The sequence below is a fragment of the Mesoplodon bidens genome (genome assembly GCF_964165515.1).
Source record: "Mesoplodon bidens genome assembly, chromosome: 15".
NCBI classification, from domain to species: Eukaryota; Metazoa; Chordata; class Mammalia; order Artiodactyla; family Ziphiidae; genus Mesoplodon; species Mesoplodon bidens.
In genome coordinates, this window is record NC_138171.1 from 3,948,358 (window position 1) to 3,962,598 (window position 14,241).

At 56.1% G+C, this 14,241-nt stretch overlaps 1 protein-coding gene across 1 annotated transcript in view; it reads right to left on the bottom strand.

Moving 5' to 3' along the window:
- PHACTR3 (phosphatase and actin regulator 3) overlaps positions 1-14,241 on the bottom strand; it is a gene marked incomplete at its 5' end in the record, with an annotated part of 222,487 nt that overhangs the window by 69,248 nt on the left and 138,998 nt on the right. The window contains 3 exons of the mRNA XM_081255887.1: positions 360-534; positions 3,006-3,218; positions 12,587-12,769. Coding sequence (XP_081112013.1) covers positions 360-534; positions 3,006-3,218; positions 12,587-12,769 — 571 coding nt within the window. The remainder of the gene's footprint in view (positions 1-359; positions 535-3,005; positions 3,219-12,586; positions 12,770-14,241) is intronic.

Here is a 14,241-nt window from a genome sequence, read left to right on the forward strand (position 1 = left end):
CCCCGGACAATATAACGGCTACTTCTCCCTCTCGATTCTCCCCCGGGATGCTCCCACCCAACCCTGGATCCCTGGATCCTCCGGGAGAAATGCAGGGACTTTGTGGCTGGTCCGCACGGTGCACATCACCCACTTGACCCCTCCCGGAAAGTGGCAACTGAGACCAGCTACAGACCAGCTGCACAGTCCAGTGCAAAATGAAAACATGAGCTCCTTACTCAGAAGCTAGGAATTCCAAGACGGTGAGAGCAGAGCATTGAGTCCAACCCGGAGCCCACCCCCCATAACTGCCCCCCATAAGGCTGGCCGCAGATGGGGATGTGGGCACACCGGTCCCGCTGCCAGGGGAGGGGCCTCACCTGTCCTGGCGGTGCTTGGTGGCCAGCGCCCTGTGCAGCTCCTCGATGACTCGGCTGGGGGGCAGCGGCCGGTGGACAGTGGTGAGATGTGGGGACCCCGTGGGCGTGGAAAGCTGGCCTCGGAGAGGAGGGTCAGTACTCTTCCCGCCAGAGCCTTGGAAGAGCGTGGCCTGGCCTGGGGCGTGAGAAGAACCAACAAGAAGATAAGTCTTTGGGGGCAGGGAAGTGGGGCTTTGCTAAAACACAGGAGCCTGTGAGCAGAAAGGACACAGGGCTCCCGGCCAGGCGAACCCACTAGGACCAGATGCTGCACCACGTCCCTTCGCCCCCAAAGCCAGAGATGAGGTTTGTCCCTGACCAGCTCCTGTCCATCCTCCAGCCCTGAGCTGAGCCCATGGCAGTGCCCACAGGCCCCCTGCCAGGTCTCAGGCACCAAAAGCCTCCTTCCCGTTTCTCTACTACAAGCTCCTGAAGCCACACTTCCTTTTGCGGGATGTGGAAGAACTCCCCAAGCCCTACAGCCACCGCTCAGCCTGGAGCACCGCACGGCCCCCTCTGCTTCCCCGCGTCACCCGTCCACGTCCGCTGCCAGCCCTGCACCTCACCAGAGGGGGCCTTCCGATCACGGCTCTCCCATTCTCCTTGGGACGAGATGTGGCCTGATGATGGCAAATCCCAGGGCCCTGAAGGCTGCCCGTTAAACGTATTTTCTATATTTTTTCCTTTTTCTTTTTTGGAATTGAAGTATAGCTGGTTTACAATGTTGTGTTAGTCTCAGCTGCGCAGCAAAGTGATTCAGATGGATAGAGACATATAATATGTTTAATACTTAAACATATTTTGATATGTTTAAAATGTTGGCAACACATTTTTAAAATATTAACCACGCAGACCCAGCAAAGCAAGTCTGTGCGTGGGATTTGGGTGCAGGTGGTTCCCTGACACCTGGGGGAGGGTGGGCTGAGGAAGCTCGTGGGCTGCGGGCCGCTGTGGCTATCTCAGCCGAGCGAGCACCCGGGGTGGGTGGGAAGCGCTCGGTGTGTAGCCTGGGTCCCCTTGTGCCCCACTTAAGCCCAGGTGAAGGGCCTTTCTCCTCCTCTGCTGCCACCTAGTGGCCACGTGCTGAAGCAAATATTTCCCTCTAAAGGCAATGAAGACCAAGTCGCCGAAATGCAGTCTCAGCTGTAAGAGATCCAGGCCAAAGCTCGTAACCCTCCCCTCCTGTCCCCGCCCGCTCCTAAACCAGTCCCCAGACTCCTCGGTGACCTGTCAGAAAAGGTCTCCGAAGTTCAGGCGCTCCTCGCCCCTGAGGGGCTGGGGGGAGTCAGAGAAGCTGACCCAGGACTTAGGACACGGGGAGAGAAGAGGACTCACGGGACATGAAACAGGCTGAGGTCTGATCCTGTCTAAGCACAACGGGGACAGAGGGTCCCTGAGCTAATTATACAGGAGCCAGAAGAAAGTGGGGTGGATGGTGCCTTATCCAGTGGACTTCCCACTGTCTCACGTTTCAATGGATGGAAAGGGGATTAGCACACAGACTGTAACAAGACGCAGATTATTTGCCTCAAAACTTTAGTCTGTGTGGCCATGTCACCCAAGGACTGAACACTCTGATTCCCAGAGATGGAGAAAGAGGCAGAAAGCAGCCAAAGGGGTCAGATCTGACTGTTCCCTTCGATCACAGCTACCCACACTGGCTGAGCACCTGCTGTATGCAGGCACTGGGATCTAGAGGTGATGATGGCAGAGTTCCCTCGACTGTAACGTGGGGACACGTTCCCTCCCCAGAGGGGCTGGCCTCCTTGCGGTGCCTGGGGGTGGGCAGCTCCTGAAAAGTGGTGAGCAGTTGTATTACAGGTGGTGGCCAAGGATGCAGCATGCACAGCTTTACTCTTAAAAACAATCGCCTCTTTGTGAAAGGCCTGCTTTCCCCGAGACCTACAGTGTCTCCTGTTTCCAGCAGGGACGGGACAAGAAATACACAAACCTGAAAAGACAACACCCCTATTTCCTGGGACCCTTCAGCCAGTGTGGCCAAAGCTACAGGAGGCGATGCCTTTGCGGGCCTCTGCTCAGCCGTGCTCCCCTCTCTGACCACCACCCTACAGTCCAGTGTGGATTCCTGGCTCTGCCTTGCTGGACGGAGCTCTCACAGAGATGAGCAGAGATCATGAGACAGAGAGACAGGGGAAGGGGAGATAGGGAGCGGGAGGGAGGGAGAGAAAAGAGGGGATGAGAGGGAGGGAGAGGGGAGCTAAGGAGACAGACAGACACGCTGACTTAGAAGCAGAAAGAGAAGGACAGTCAGACACCTGAATATCCAGAAAGACAAAGCCCCCATCCTGGGGGCTGTGGCTATGCTTCCTGCATCCACCTTCTGGAAGAAGCCTTTGAGCACTGCCCCACGTGTCTGGGGGAGCCGAGGCTGTCTGCCCCTGACAACCTGGGCTCCTCCTGGCTAAGGACCGCCCTCCTGTCTCCAGCTCTGCTCGCCTGGACCCGCCCAGAGCCCCAGAGCATCGCAGAAGCCAAGGGTGAGAACCAGCCCACAGTGGGAGCCCCAGCAGGACGGGTCGGAGGCATGGATGGATGAACGGAAGGAGAAAGGAAGCAAGGTGGAGGGGTGGGTGCACGTAGGCCTACCTGTGACACTCCTCGTGGTTTTGGAGCCTGCCTTGGGCGGTGGGGTGGGCATCAGCGGGGGGCTGGGGAGCTGGCCCACGGATCTCTCCAGGGGTCTGGGAGGACTGTCCAGGGAGTCGGACCCAGCTAAGGCTTGAGAGGGCTCGTCCGTGGTAGGTGGGAGGCTGCCAGCAGCACCTGCTTCTTCATCTCTGGATGCGGACGACATCTTGGCTGGTTCAAAAGCAAAACAGAGAATTCACAAACCACAGTTCCTCTGGCTGGGGTGGGTGTGAAGATAGCAAGGGAGCTCTGGCTGGGTGGGCTTGTTATCACAGAGCAGGGTACAGAGGGGTCACCTCTCATACACATTTAAGGAGGAGGAGGGAGGGGGAGGGGGGAGGGAGGGAAACAACTTCAAGGGCGTGGGCGATTCTGTCCCTGTTCCACTCAGTAGGTAGCACTAAAGCTCCCACCTCACCTGGGCTGCTGGCCACAAACACAGGCTTCGGAATCAGATGCCAGTTGGCCCCTGCACTTATTCTGCGACCTTGGATGAGTTCCTGATCTCCTGTGTCTCCATTTACCCGTGGATGACATAGGACTAACAGCAAGGGTCCCTCACAGGATTGTGAGATTTAATCAAGAAGCGACAATGAGCTGTGTGGCTGGCACACTGCAGACCCTCGGAACCCGCAGTGATTGGTTTTACGTGCCTGGTTAACAACAGTCCTGCCCTGAGTGAGGGCTGTGAGCTGAGTGGCAGGGGCACAGCAGGGAGCTTCAGCTCTGAGGAAGGGTCAGCCTGTCCACAGCCCCCACCCCCACTCCTTCTAGCTGCTGGCTCGGGCTTCTCCCCCTCCCGAAGCACTGCTCCCCCCTCCCCTGGCCCGTCCACCCCTGGGCTTTCTCCCAACCCGTCAACCTCTCCTTCCCCGTCTCTCTTTCTCCAGCTCGAGTTCCACCATCCATCACTCAAGAGCCATCTCACCAACACCCCCCAAGCTCTCTGCCGCCCCTCCTTTGCATTTAGCTAACTGGGAACACCGCATCTCTGGATGAAGCCTCCGTCTGCCGGCTCCTGTCCCTGTGGAGTGCTGTGGAAGACAGATGGCGACACAGAAGCCCCAGTCCTGGCCGTCTCAGGACCACCACCCTCAGGGCCCTTGGCTCTGGCCCAGCAGGTGGTCACTCTGCTTCAGACCTCCTCTGTCTCTCTCCTACCTGCAGCTTCTCACGCCCTCCTCCTGTGCAGCCTCACCTCCAGCTTTACAGGGGAAAATGAGCCCATCAGACCAGGGGCTGGGGGGAACAGGGGGAGCTCAAACCCAAACCTACCATCCCCGACACACCCTTCCTTCGTCCCTGACACAAGAAGAGAAGCAGCCTCCCATCCCCACCCCGGGACCCCAGGCCCCCTGCCCGCTCAGAGCACACACCCCGGGTGCCCCGCCCCACATCGTCTAATGTCATCTTTGCAACCACCTAAGGGGGAAGATCCTAACACCCTCTGGGAACAGCCTGACCGAGCTGGCCCCAAAGTCACCGTGTGGGATTCATCCATCAGCCAGAGAACGCATCTGGAGGTGGCACTGTCCGTGGTGCTGACCGAGGCAGGCTTGATCACCGCCCTCACAAAGCTTCAGTGAACCTCTAGAAAGGACCACTGCATGTCCCAGGCATCCCATTGCTTATCACCATTTCTGTTCTTTTGGCATCCCTGTTGGCAGCTGAAGACCTCTCAGGCCAGGCCTTTTCCCTATGAAGCTCATGGAAATGCAGTCTTTGCCTTAGAAGGGCTGTGGCCCTCCCAAATCCTGATAAGCAAGATCTGAGAAAAGAAGTGTCTCCTTCCCACCCACTGCAGAAGACAGAGTCAGGTTTGTACCATGAGGTTAGTCTGAGCTGAGAACAGCCACTACACAATGCTCTTTACCTTATGCCCTGCACGGATACCCACGTGAAAACACTATGGTTTTATTTTATTATTATTATTGACAATGATAATAATAAAACTGTCCTCAAAAGTATTATTTCTTCATAGGCGTTTTTTTTTTAAAGATTCCTAGACTTCAAGACTATTGCTATGTCCCATGAACTGTGACCTGTAGCTTCTAAGAGTCTACAATTCTGATTGTTTTAGTTAATAAGTTAATAAGCAAAAATAACCTTAAAATAAACATTTTGTGCTTCTAGGTAAAAACAGTTGTGTGCTTTCCTCGCTAAGCCATAGGTGAGTGTGGAAAGGTCCCTTTTCTCCATGTGGGCACTGGGTCTCCTGGCTTGTGTGAATCAGAGCAGGGCAGTGGACCCTGATCCTGGGGAGGCCATGCTCCCGGGCCCTCAGTGGTCAAGCTTGCGGCCGGAAGCACCGGCTGAGGGGCCAGAGTGAGCTTGCATACTCGGTCCAGGCTTGGTTTCTGTCCTCTAGGCATCCAGCATGCTCCCAATGCCATGGTTTCGGGGGAGACAAGTGGCACAGGAATGGCTCACCTGACCTCAAGCTCACCACACCAGTCTCCCTGATCCATCCTTTGCCTCTGTTGTGACTGACTCATTTCCAGAGGAGCAACCTTGGTCTCCACCTCTCTGAGCCTCAGTTTCCTCATCTGTACAAACATCTGTATAAAACACCCTCTCCTGCCCACTACAAGGGAGGGAGACTTGCATGAGGTCGTGAAGGGGATGTCTGAAGCTCTTCAGCACTTTGGACAGTCATGGGCTATGCTGCCAGGGATCAAAGCATTATTTTGGAACATGGATGCGTTTTCCTCTCATTCTAGGTCAGGGGTTCTCAACTTTGGCAGTACTGACATTTGGGGCCAGATGATTCTTTGCCTGTAAAATGCTTAGCAGCAGCCCTGGGCTCTATCTGCCAGAGGCCAGAGTAGCAACCAAAACTACCTTCAGACACTGCCCAGTGCCCCCTGGAGGGGAGGATGCCCATGGCTGAGAGCCCCTGCTTGAGGCAGATACTACTTAGATTCCTAAGGGGATGCTCTGTGGTGTCTCTTGGTGAGGGAGGCCTGTGGTGAGACCCACAGCTGTGACATACCCTCCTGGGTCCTGCTATTATGGAAACCCCGACCGGCCAATTGCTCCCTCTGGGCCTTGGTCTCCCTGCACGGACCTGGGAGTCTGGACAAGGTGGGCGTGTTTGAACTGGGCTCCGTGGGTCCCCTTGGGAGGGCTGCCGAGACAAGGGTTAACAAGGAGACGGCCCTGGGTCAGGTCCCCACACCCGCGTTGGCCAGCGCAGGTCCCCTTGGCTCAGTCTCAGCACAGTCCGCCCATATCTATCCCTGTACCCTCCTCTGCGGCTTCTGGACACCTCGTCCCCTCTGGCTCAGCCGCTCTGGCTGCAGCTGCTCAGCCCCTCTCAGGCTCCCCCTGGGCTGCCCCAGGACCCAGCCCTTGGTCTTCTTCACCCTTAACCCACCCTCTCATCGACTTCTCTCCTCCAGTCCTCTGGCTTCAAATCCATCTCAGCTCTGTCAACCCCCTTGACCCTTTCTCAGAGCTCCAGACTCATCCATTATCGGCCACACTGACACCTCCATCTGGAGGTCAAAGAGTCAAAATGAATCACGTGCAAACCCATCTCTTGATTTCCCAGGAGAAACCCCTCCCCAGTCCCTCTTCTCTCTCACTCACTCACTCATCCATCCATCCATGCCACAAGTGTCCTTGAACAGTTATGGGGCCCAGGTACCCTCCTAGGAGCTGTGGACATGGCACTGACCAACACAGGGTCCCACCTTCACCAGACTCAGCACACGCTCCCCCCACCCCCCAAGCTGTCCAGCCAGACTGGACACAATGCTCAATCCCTCTCCTGTCCTCTCCATCTCATACCCACCCCTCGTATCTAATTCATGAATACATCCTGGGCACTCTACTTCCAACATATTTCTCGGAAATATCGTCCTCCCAGTGTCAGCTGCCACAGCCTCTGCCTGAACCTCAGCAATGACCTTCAAGCTCCTTCCCTTCCACCCATGGCACCCCAAACCCATTCTCTAAATGAGGGTCAGCAAGCTTTTTCTGTAAAGGGCTTTGGCTTTGCAGGTTATAAGGTCTCTGTTGGTGCAGAAAACTCTGGAAGGGCTGGGCGACCCGAACAGCAAACTCCCCTGGCTGCGCACCCAAGTGAGCGTGTGGCCACCCCTCACCCTCACTGCCACCCAGTAGACCTTTCTCAGATGACAGAAACGCCTCCTTGTCTGCTACAGTGAGCTGACAAGTGGCCGGTGCAATGGGGGAGATGGATTTTTTATTTTCTTTGGTTTTAATTCATTTAAATAGCCATGCAGCTAGTGGACAGGGCAGCTCTGGATTTCTGGGAGTGAGTCAGTGGTCACAGCCCTTCAACCAGAGAGGTCGCAGAGTAAGATTCTAACAGCCCCAGGGAGGCTCCCCCCCGCCACCAGCCCAAGAGGCAGTGGGTTCCCCACCCTCTGCTCTGCGGGCCCCGGGACCCGACACACCAGGAACGCACCCCAAACACCCTCCTCCGATGTCTCTCCTCAAAACTCATCACACACTGACCCCCTCACACCCTGACCTGTCTGAGGGATCCTCGGTCTAGGAACCTGGTGTCTCAGCGTCTCCTTTGCCAACCTACATCTTCCTGCGCACCTCATGTGAGTGTGCAGCTACCACTGTATTTCAGAATCTTGTCAAAACTGAAACGTTAACATCTGTTAAAGTCTCAAGTGTTGGGGCTTCCCTGGTGGCGCAGTGGTTGAGAGTCCGCCTGCCGATGCAGGGGACGCGGGTTCGTGCCCCGGTCTGGGAGGATCCCACATGCCGCGGAGCAGCTGGGCCCGTGAGCCATGGCCGCTGAGCCTGCGCGTCCGGAGCCTGTGCTCCGCAACAGGAGAGGCCACAGCAGTGAGAGGCCCGCGTACCGCAAAAAAAAAAAAGTCTCAAGTGTTATATCAAAAAAAAATTTTTTTTTAATGTAGAAGCCGACATCAGCTTTTGCACGTTCCCCGCATTTGGAATCCCTCCCTCGGGGTTGTCCCTGTCCGGCCCTGACCAGCAGAGGTCGCTTCTCACCCACTGAGCTCCCAGCCAAGGCCCTTTTGCCTGGGGCGTGCTGCTGGGTGGTGGGCTTGCTTTATACCCAGTTATCACCCACTGGAGACATTCTGAGACCGAGAGAGACCAGCCTGAGAGGAGGGACCCAGAGGGCTGGGGGGACAGCTGCCATGGTCAGTTTTACAGAACCCCAGTGACACCCGGCATGTTCTCCGTCTCGGCTTGGACAGCTGGCCCTGGGCAAAGAGACTGGCCAACTCCTGGAAAGAGGTTCCACACCTCAGGGCCCAGCGGTTGCCAAAAGCTGAGTCCCAGGTGTCAGTGGGACCAGCACAGGCCCTGGACATCGATGAAGTACGGCCACCAGCTGGGAGGCAGGTACAGGGAGGGGGCCATCTCTGCCTGGTACCCGGGTTCACAGTGCCAGCACACGAGCTAGTCGTATAGACAAAGACGGGCTGGGTCTGACCTGTAGCCTGCAATTTGCCAACCCTCTTCTAGACTGCAGAAACAACCCGTATTTCAGAAGCAGAGCAAAGCTTGGCCCTAGTTTGGGCTACAGAGTGTTATAGTTAACAGCACGTCTGCGGATCAACCCCCAGCTTTACCACTTATGTGCTCTGTAGCCTCGGGCAAGTGACTTAACCTCTCCGGGCCACTGCTTTCTAATCTAAAAGCAAAAACAAAAAATGGGGCTAAGATAATATAGCACACACAGAACAGGCTGAGTGCCACTTTTCCTTTTAATTAGTGTACTCTTGGGCACACCAGAGCTCAGCCCCTGCACGACAGAAACACTGAACGGGATCCTGTCCCACGTAACATTGAAACAAGGGGTTCTCCTGGGCTTTTTTTAGGGGATGCTCTGTGGCTGACACAGCATGATCCAAACAAAACCAGGAATCACCCCAAACACAAAAGTCCGACACAACAGTCCGAAGTCAACCCAAATCACTAAACCCAAACTGAGGATCAAAGAAAATCACGGTCAGAATCTTTGACAGTGTTTCCTTCCTGAGATATCTGCGATCATTGGATATAACCTCCATGCCCCCAGCCCTACCCCACGGTTTGGGGCACATAGAAGCAGCAGCCCCAATCCAGGTGTCACCACCTGGCCAAGGAGAGGCATTGCCCCCAGCGCAGCACAGGGGTTGATTCCCAAGACCAGGCTCTTCACCTTCCTGGAAGGAATCACAAACTCATACACCCAAGGGGCCAAGCAGGAGCTGAGAGGTGAGCACCCCCCCCACCCCGCAAAGGAGATGACCTCTTCTCAGCTCCCAGAGGCCGCAGCTGCGTGGGAACACGGGCCCAGTGGGCGCGGACTTTGATTGTTGAAAAGCAGCTAGCTGCACATGCGGATTTTTCACGAATGCTCCTGACTTTTAAGCCTAGGCTTAAAAATGTTTGTTTCTTCAAAAATGTTCGAAGAAATGAGTTTAACGTGTCTGAGTTAGATTACGATCCACTCCCTCACTGAAGGGGCTTTGCTCAAGGCCAGTCCTCTCAGTAGAGACCAGGAGCCGCAGCCCTGGTGGAGGATTCCAGGGCTGCAAGAGACTCCGGCGGGGATTGGGGGGGATCCCCTACTCAATAGCAAAGTGCAGGTGCACCCACATCCCCACCCACACGTGCTTTTAGACAGCAGGGCCTCTGTGGGGCATTTGCAGGCAACCCGATACCAGGCTTTAATGCATCACCCTCCCTCCAAGGGCTGCTTTTCCATGACAATGACAAAAGTGATGATGATGATAAAGAGGAGGACAATCCCTGGGAGCAGCAGCAAACACTTTCTGAGCGCTCAGCATGAGTGACGACTGAGCTAAGTGGTTTAATTCTAGCAACGCTGAGAAGTGCAACATTATCCCCATTTATAGTTGATGACACAGGTTCAGAGAGGTTGAGTGACTTGTCCATGGTCACACAGCTTGGTGAGGTCAACCTGATGTCGAAGGCGTTGCTCTCAATTCCCTAATTCTATACCCTTGGATGAGTTACTTAACCTGGGTACCTCCTTTCCATCATGAGTAAAGGGGGCAACCGCATCAATCAGCTGGGGGTGTTTCCAGGTGGCTCATGGAGCCCCCATCAATCACCTGGGGGTTACATGAGCCAATATACGCAACAGCACTTAGAACAGCGTCCTGCACACAAGCGGCCGAGCTTGGCTCTTGTTGTCATCAGCATTATGATAAAGGTCAGTAGCTGCTAATACACTAACCACACCCCAAAGGAATGAATCGGCCCTGCTTTGGAGATTGGACATGGCCCTGTACTTTTCCATATTTTTGTCTGCTATATTTTACTTTTAAGTGAAACCATGCTTTTAATTCCAATTTATTTATTAAGAAACTATCACTACCCTGAATGAGAAACCCACACCACTTGCTCTAGTTAATGAAAATTAACATTACTACTAAAATGTTTTCAAGTTGTTTACATGTGCCACCCAGATAACATCATCTCTCCTACCCCAGGGGCTCAGGACCTCTCCGGGGCCAGAGCGAAGGAAGAGCCCCGGTGAGGGATGGAGCTGCATCCCATCACCACAGACTACACACTGACCAGAGGCCCAGGGCTTCTCCTACAGTGCAAACCCCACTGTGGCTCCAACCAACCGCCCTCGGGGAACGGCTGCCCTCGGCAGCCCTCTCTCTCTCCATCCTATCCCGGCTCTGACCACGTCTACCTACAGCTCTGCCAAAGTCCAGTGGTCTTTCCTACTCCCAGGCCAGCCACAGCAACCAAAATCCAGCCCGTGGGTTGTTTGCAAATAAAGCTTGCTGCCACCCAGCCATTCCTTTTCCTTTGCACATCCTCACCTGGCAGAGGTGAGACCTTCCTAGCCACAAAGCCAATGAGATTTACAGCCGGCCCTTTACAGAGAAAGCAGCCGACCCTGTTCTCAGTCCTTGCAAGGGTCCCTCTTCCCGCCAGGACGCTCTCTCCCTCCCTCTCTGGCCGGACAACTTCTACTCATCCCTCTACCCAAGCTGGGCTGCCCTAGTCTCCAGAGCACCCACTGCATGGACTCAGCGCCAGGGGTCACCAGGTTTGCTCACCTGGCCACAGCCACCTGGGAGGAGAGACCCAGGCACATTATCATCACAACCCCAGACCCAACAGCACGTCTCACCAGGAGAAAAGTCCTTAATACAGATTTGTGATCTCAACAAACCAACTCTGGTCTCAAGAATCCATCTCCAAATCAAGAGCGTGGACAGAAAGCACCTGAGGTTAGAGGGGGCGCTGACGGGAGCAGAAAGTCTGCCAGGGAGGGGCGCCAGTGGGAGGCGGGGTGCAGCGGCCTGCAGAAGGGAGGCTCCACGGTCAAGGGCAGTGCTGGGCTGCTAGGACTCCAGGCGGAAGGCAGCGCTTCAGCTGGCCATCAGAATACCGCCAACCACTGGCCCGACTGAAGTCAGATGGTGGGGGGCACGGGGACACAGTGGTGACAAAAGGGTCTCTGCAGGAGAGACCAGGACTGTCCCAAGGGCCACAGCCCTCCAGACCCCAAACTCCTATCATGTCTCCAAGCTGGGGTGAAACCGGAGGGGGACAGCCATCCCCAGGGAGAGTAGGGCACATCTCTCAGCAGGTGCCCACGAAGGCCAGAGGGATGCCGTGGACGGGGCAGCAGGGGAAAGGGCAGGTATGAGTGGCGTCTGCGGAAGCAGCAGCGGAGCACAGGTGCCCCCTCAACCCCCGGCTCTGAAACCAAACAGCCAGCCAGAAAGGCCCGGCCAGAGAGGCCCGTGCACACGCCTGCATTTCTCAGCCCAACACTGTGGGGACCCAGGACACGTCGCAGCCGCCACGCCGGGCCTGGCAATGTTTATGGCTGCAGTTCTACAAGGGAGCAGGCCTCCTGCTTGACGGCCAGGTTGCCTGGAAGGTTTCTATGAAAACACTGCTAACAGGTCGGAGTGAGCAGGGGGTAGAGACCTCACAGCACACAGTTTCTGTGGCGGGTTCGTGCTTTTCTTCCTCGCCATCCCTCCCTCACTCCCTCTCTCCTCCCCTCCCCCATACCTGACAACTGCCCTGGTCTATTCAACTTAAACCACAAGAACCACAAGCACCACAGCTCCTACCAAGAATCATTCAACGTGGCAGACGCTGCCCTGAGCTCCTCCCACCCTGCAGATAACCCGATACAGGCCATCCTTTTCTCCATCCCGCCCCACTGCCTTGGGGTAGCTAAGATGCTCCCAGACATTAGCTTCTTGGGAGAGAATTTTCCCGCTCAGAAGTTCAGAGGGAACAAGCAAAGACACCCCGGGAGGAAGGTGCATGGTAAGGGACCTGTGACCATCTGGAAGCACCTTCATCCACGACTCTGACAGACTTAGGAAGATGCTGGAGAAACATGCTCCAGCAAACATTTAAACTCAACCACATGGTGGAGCGTGGCAGGGCTCAGAGCCCTGGGCACGGCTGCACCTCTGAGGATGGTCTTCTACCACGGCCACAGCCCAGCTCGGGCTGGGGACCTCAGTCACCACCCAGGCGGATGGCCTCCTGGGAGCAGCTCAAACCCGGCGTCCAATCAATACCTGCATCGTCTGAAGGGGTGTCCGAGGACAGCGTCTCATCCAGGGAAGCCTGGTCCGTCCCAGTGGCCAAAGGGCTCCCCAGCTGGGCTTTCTCCAAGGTCAGCGGCTCCTGCTTGGGCGTGGAAGGTTCACTCTGTGCAACTCGGGGATCTCCGTCGGGGCTGCACGCTTTGCTCTCAGCGTCTGCAAGGAAATTCCGCTGTCAGCTGAGCCTGGCTCCCTTCCTCCCTGCTTTCATTCACACGCGAAGTGACCTCCCAGGAAGTACGCTATCCCAGGCCTGGTGTGGTACCCTGCACGCTCTCGCACACCCTGGAAATCCCTTTCCAGAGCCTTCCTAAGGGAGCACTGAGCGTCACAACACCCGCTGGCCTCTGGCTGCACCACTTCCAGCCTGTGCACTCTTACTTTGACACCCGTGGGAGACTGGACAATGCCCCCCACCCATGTTCTCGCCTTTGTGGTGCCCCCGACCCTTGGCCTCTGCCTTGGGGCTTGCTTTGGCCAATGGGAAGTGAGCAAGTTTGATGCAGCAGCGGCTTTAAAAGTACCTGCACATTCCTGCGCATCTCTCCCGTACCCGGACCTCACCCTGAGGACAGGCCCAGCCAGCCTGCTGGGGATGAGAGATGGCGGGGGGCGGGGAACAGAGCCAAGGCGCCCCCATCCTGCCAGCCAAGGCCACCCAGACAGGTGATGACAAACCCTAACTGCTGTCCATCCCGGAGGTGCTGGGTTGCTACTATCGAGGCTACAAATTACCTTTCACCTCAGCACCCACCATCCTACCACTAGTTCCCCATCACACAAATGCTTCTCGTCTGTTGGATCTAGCATTGTGCCAGTGCTGGAAAGGCGGAGATTAACAAGATAATCTTTACCCCCCAGGGGGCTCAAACTGCGGGTGGCCACACAGCTGCCCACACGTGGCACTTCCAGTCCAATAGAGGCACAGCCAAGGGCTGAGGCGGGAATCGGTGAGTCCTTGGTCTAGGCAGGTGGCCATCCCAGTACGGAGGACTCCAGGCTCTTAAGAGGGCTGAAAGGAGGACCTGGCACTCCCCTTGCTGGGGCTCAGTGGCTGGAGCCTTTGAGGGTCTGGCCTTTGACTGGTTGATCACCTTGGGTCATATCTTAGTGCTGAGGGGCTGGGCGCTCAAGAGCATAATAATGGGTCCAGATCACACAACCACAGAGTGGCAGGTCCAGGCAGGGAGGCTCAGCCAGCCGATCATACTCAGCCTTCGGAGACGCAGCTCACAGCCCAGTGCATGCAGCACCCACAAAGCCCCCGGCTCAACCCTAGGGCCCATGGCCAGTTCATCCAGGCCACCGCAGTGCAGCGTGCCAGCATAAGCTGCACACGTCCCCACAGCTGGGAGGCAGTGGTGTGGGAGCACCAGCCTTGCTTGGAGGCAGCGGGGAGGAGGAGGAGGAGAGATTTACTTCAGAGCCAGGGGTCCGTTGCTTAAGTCAGTCCTGGTTCCTCTCTGCTGTCAGGTAGCAGTGTCCCTTCCACTCCCCGAAGTGCCCAGGTGGGACAAAAGGTATAAGGTCACCCTCTCTACCCATCCCACCCCACGGCACATGGGGTTTCTTGTGCCCAGGAAGCAAATGTCTCCAGGCCTCAATTTCCTCTTCTCTAAAATGGGGCT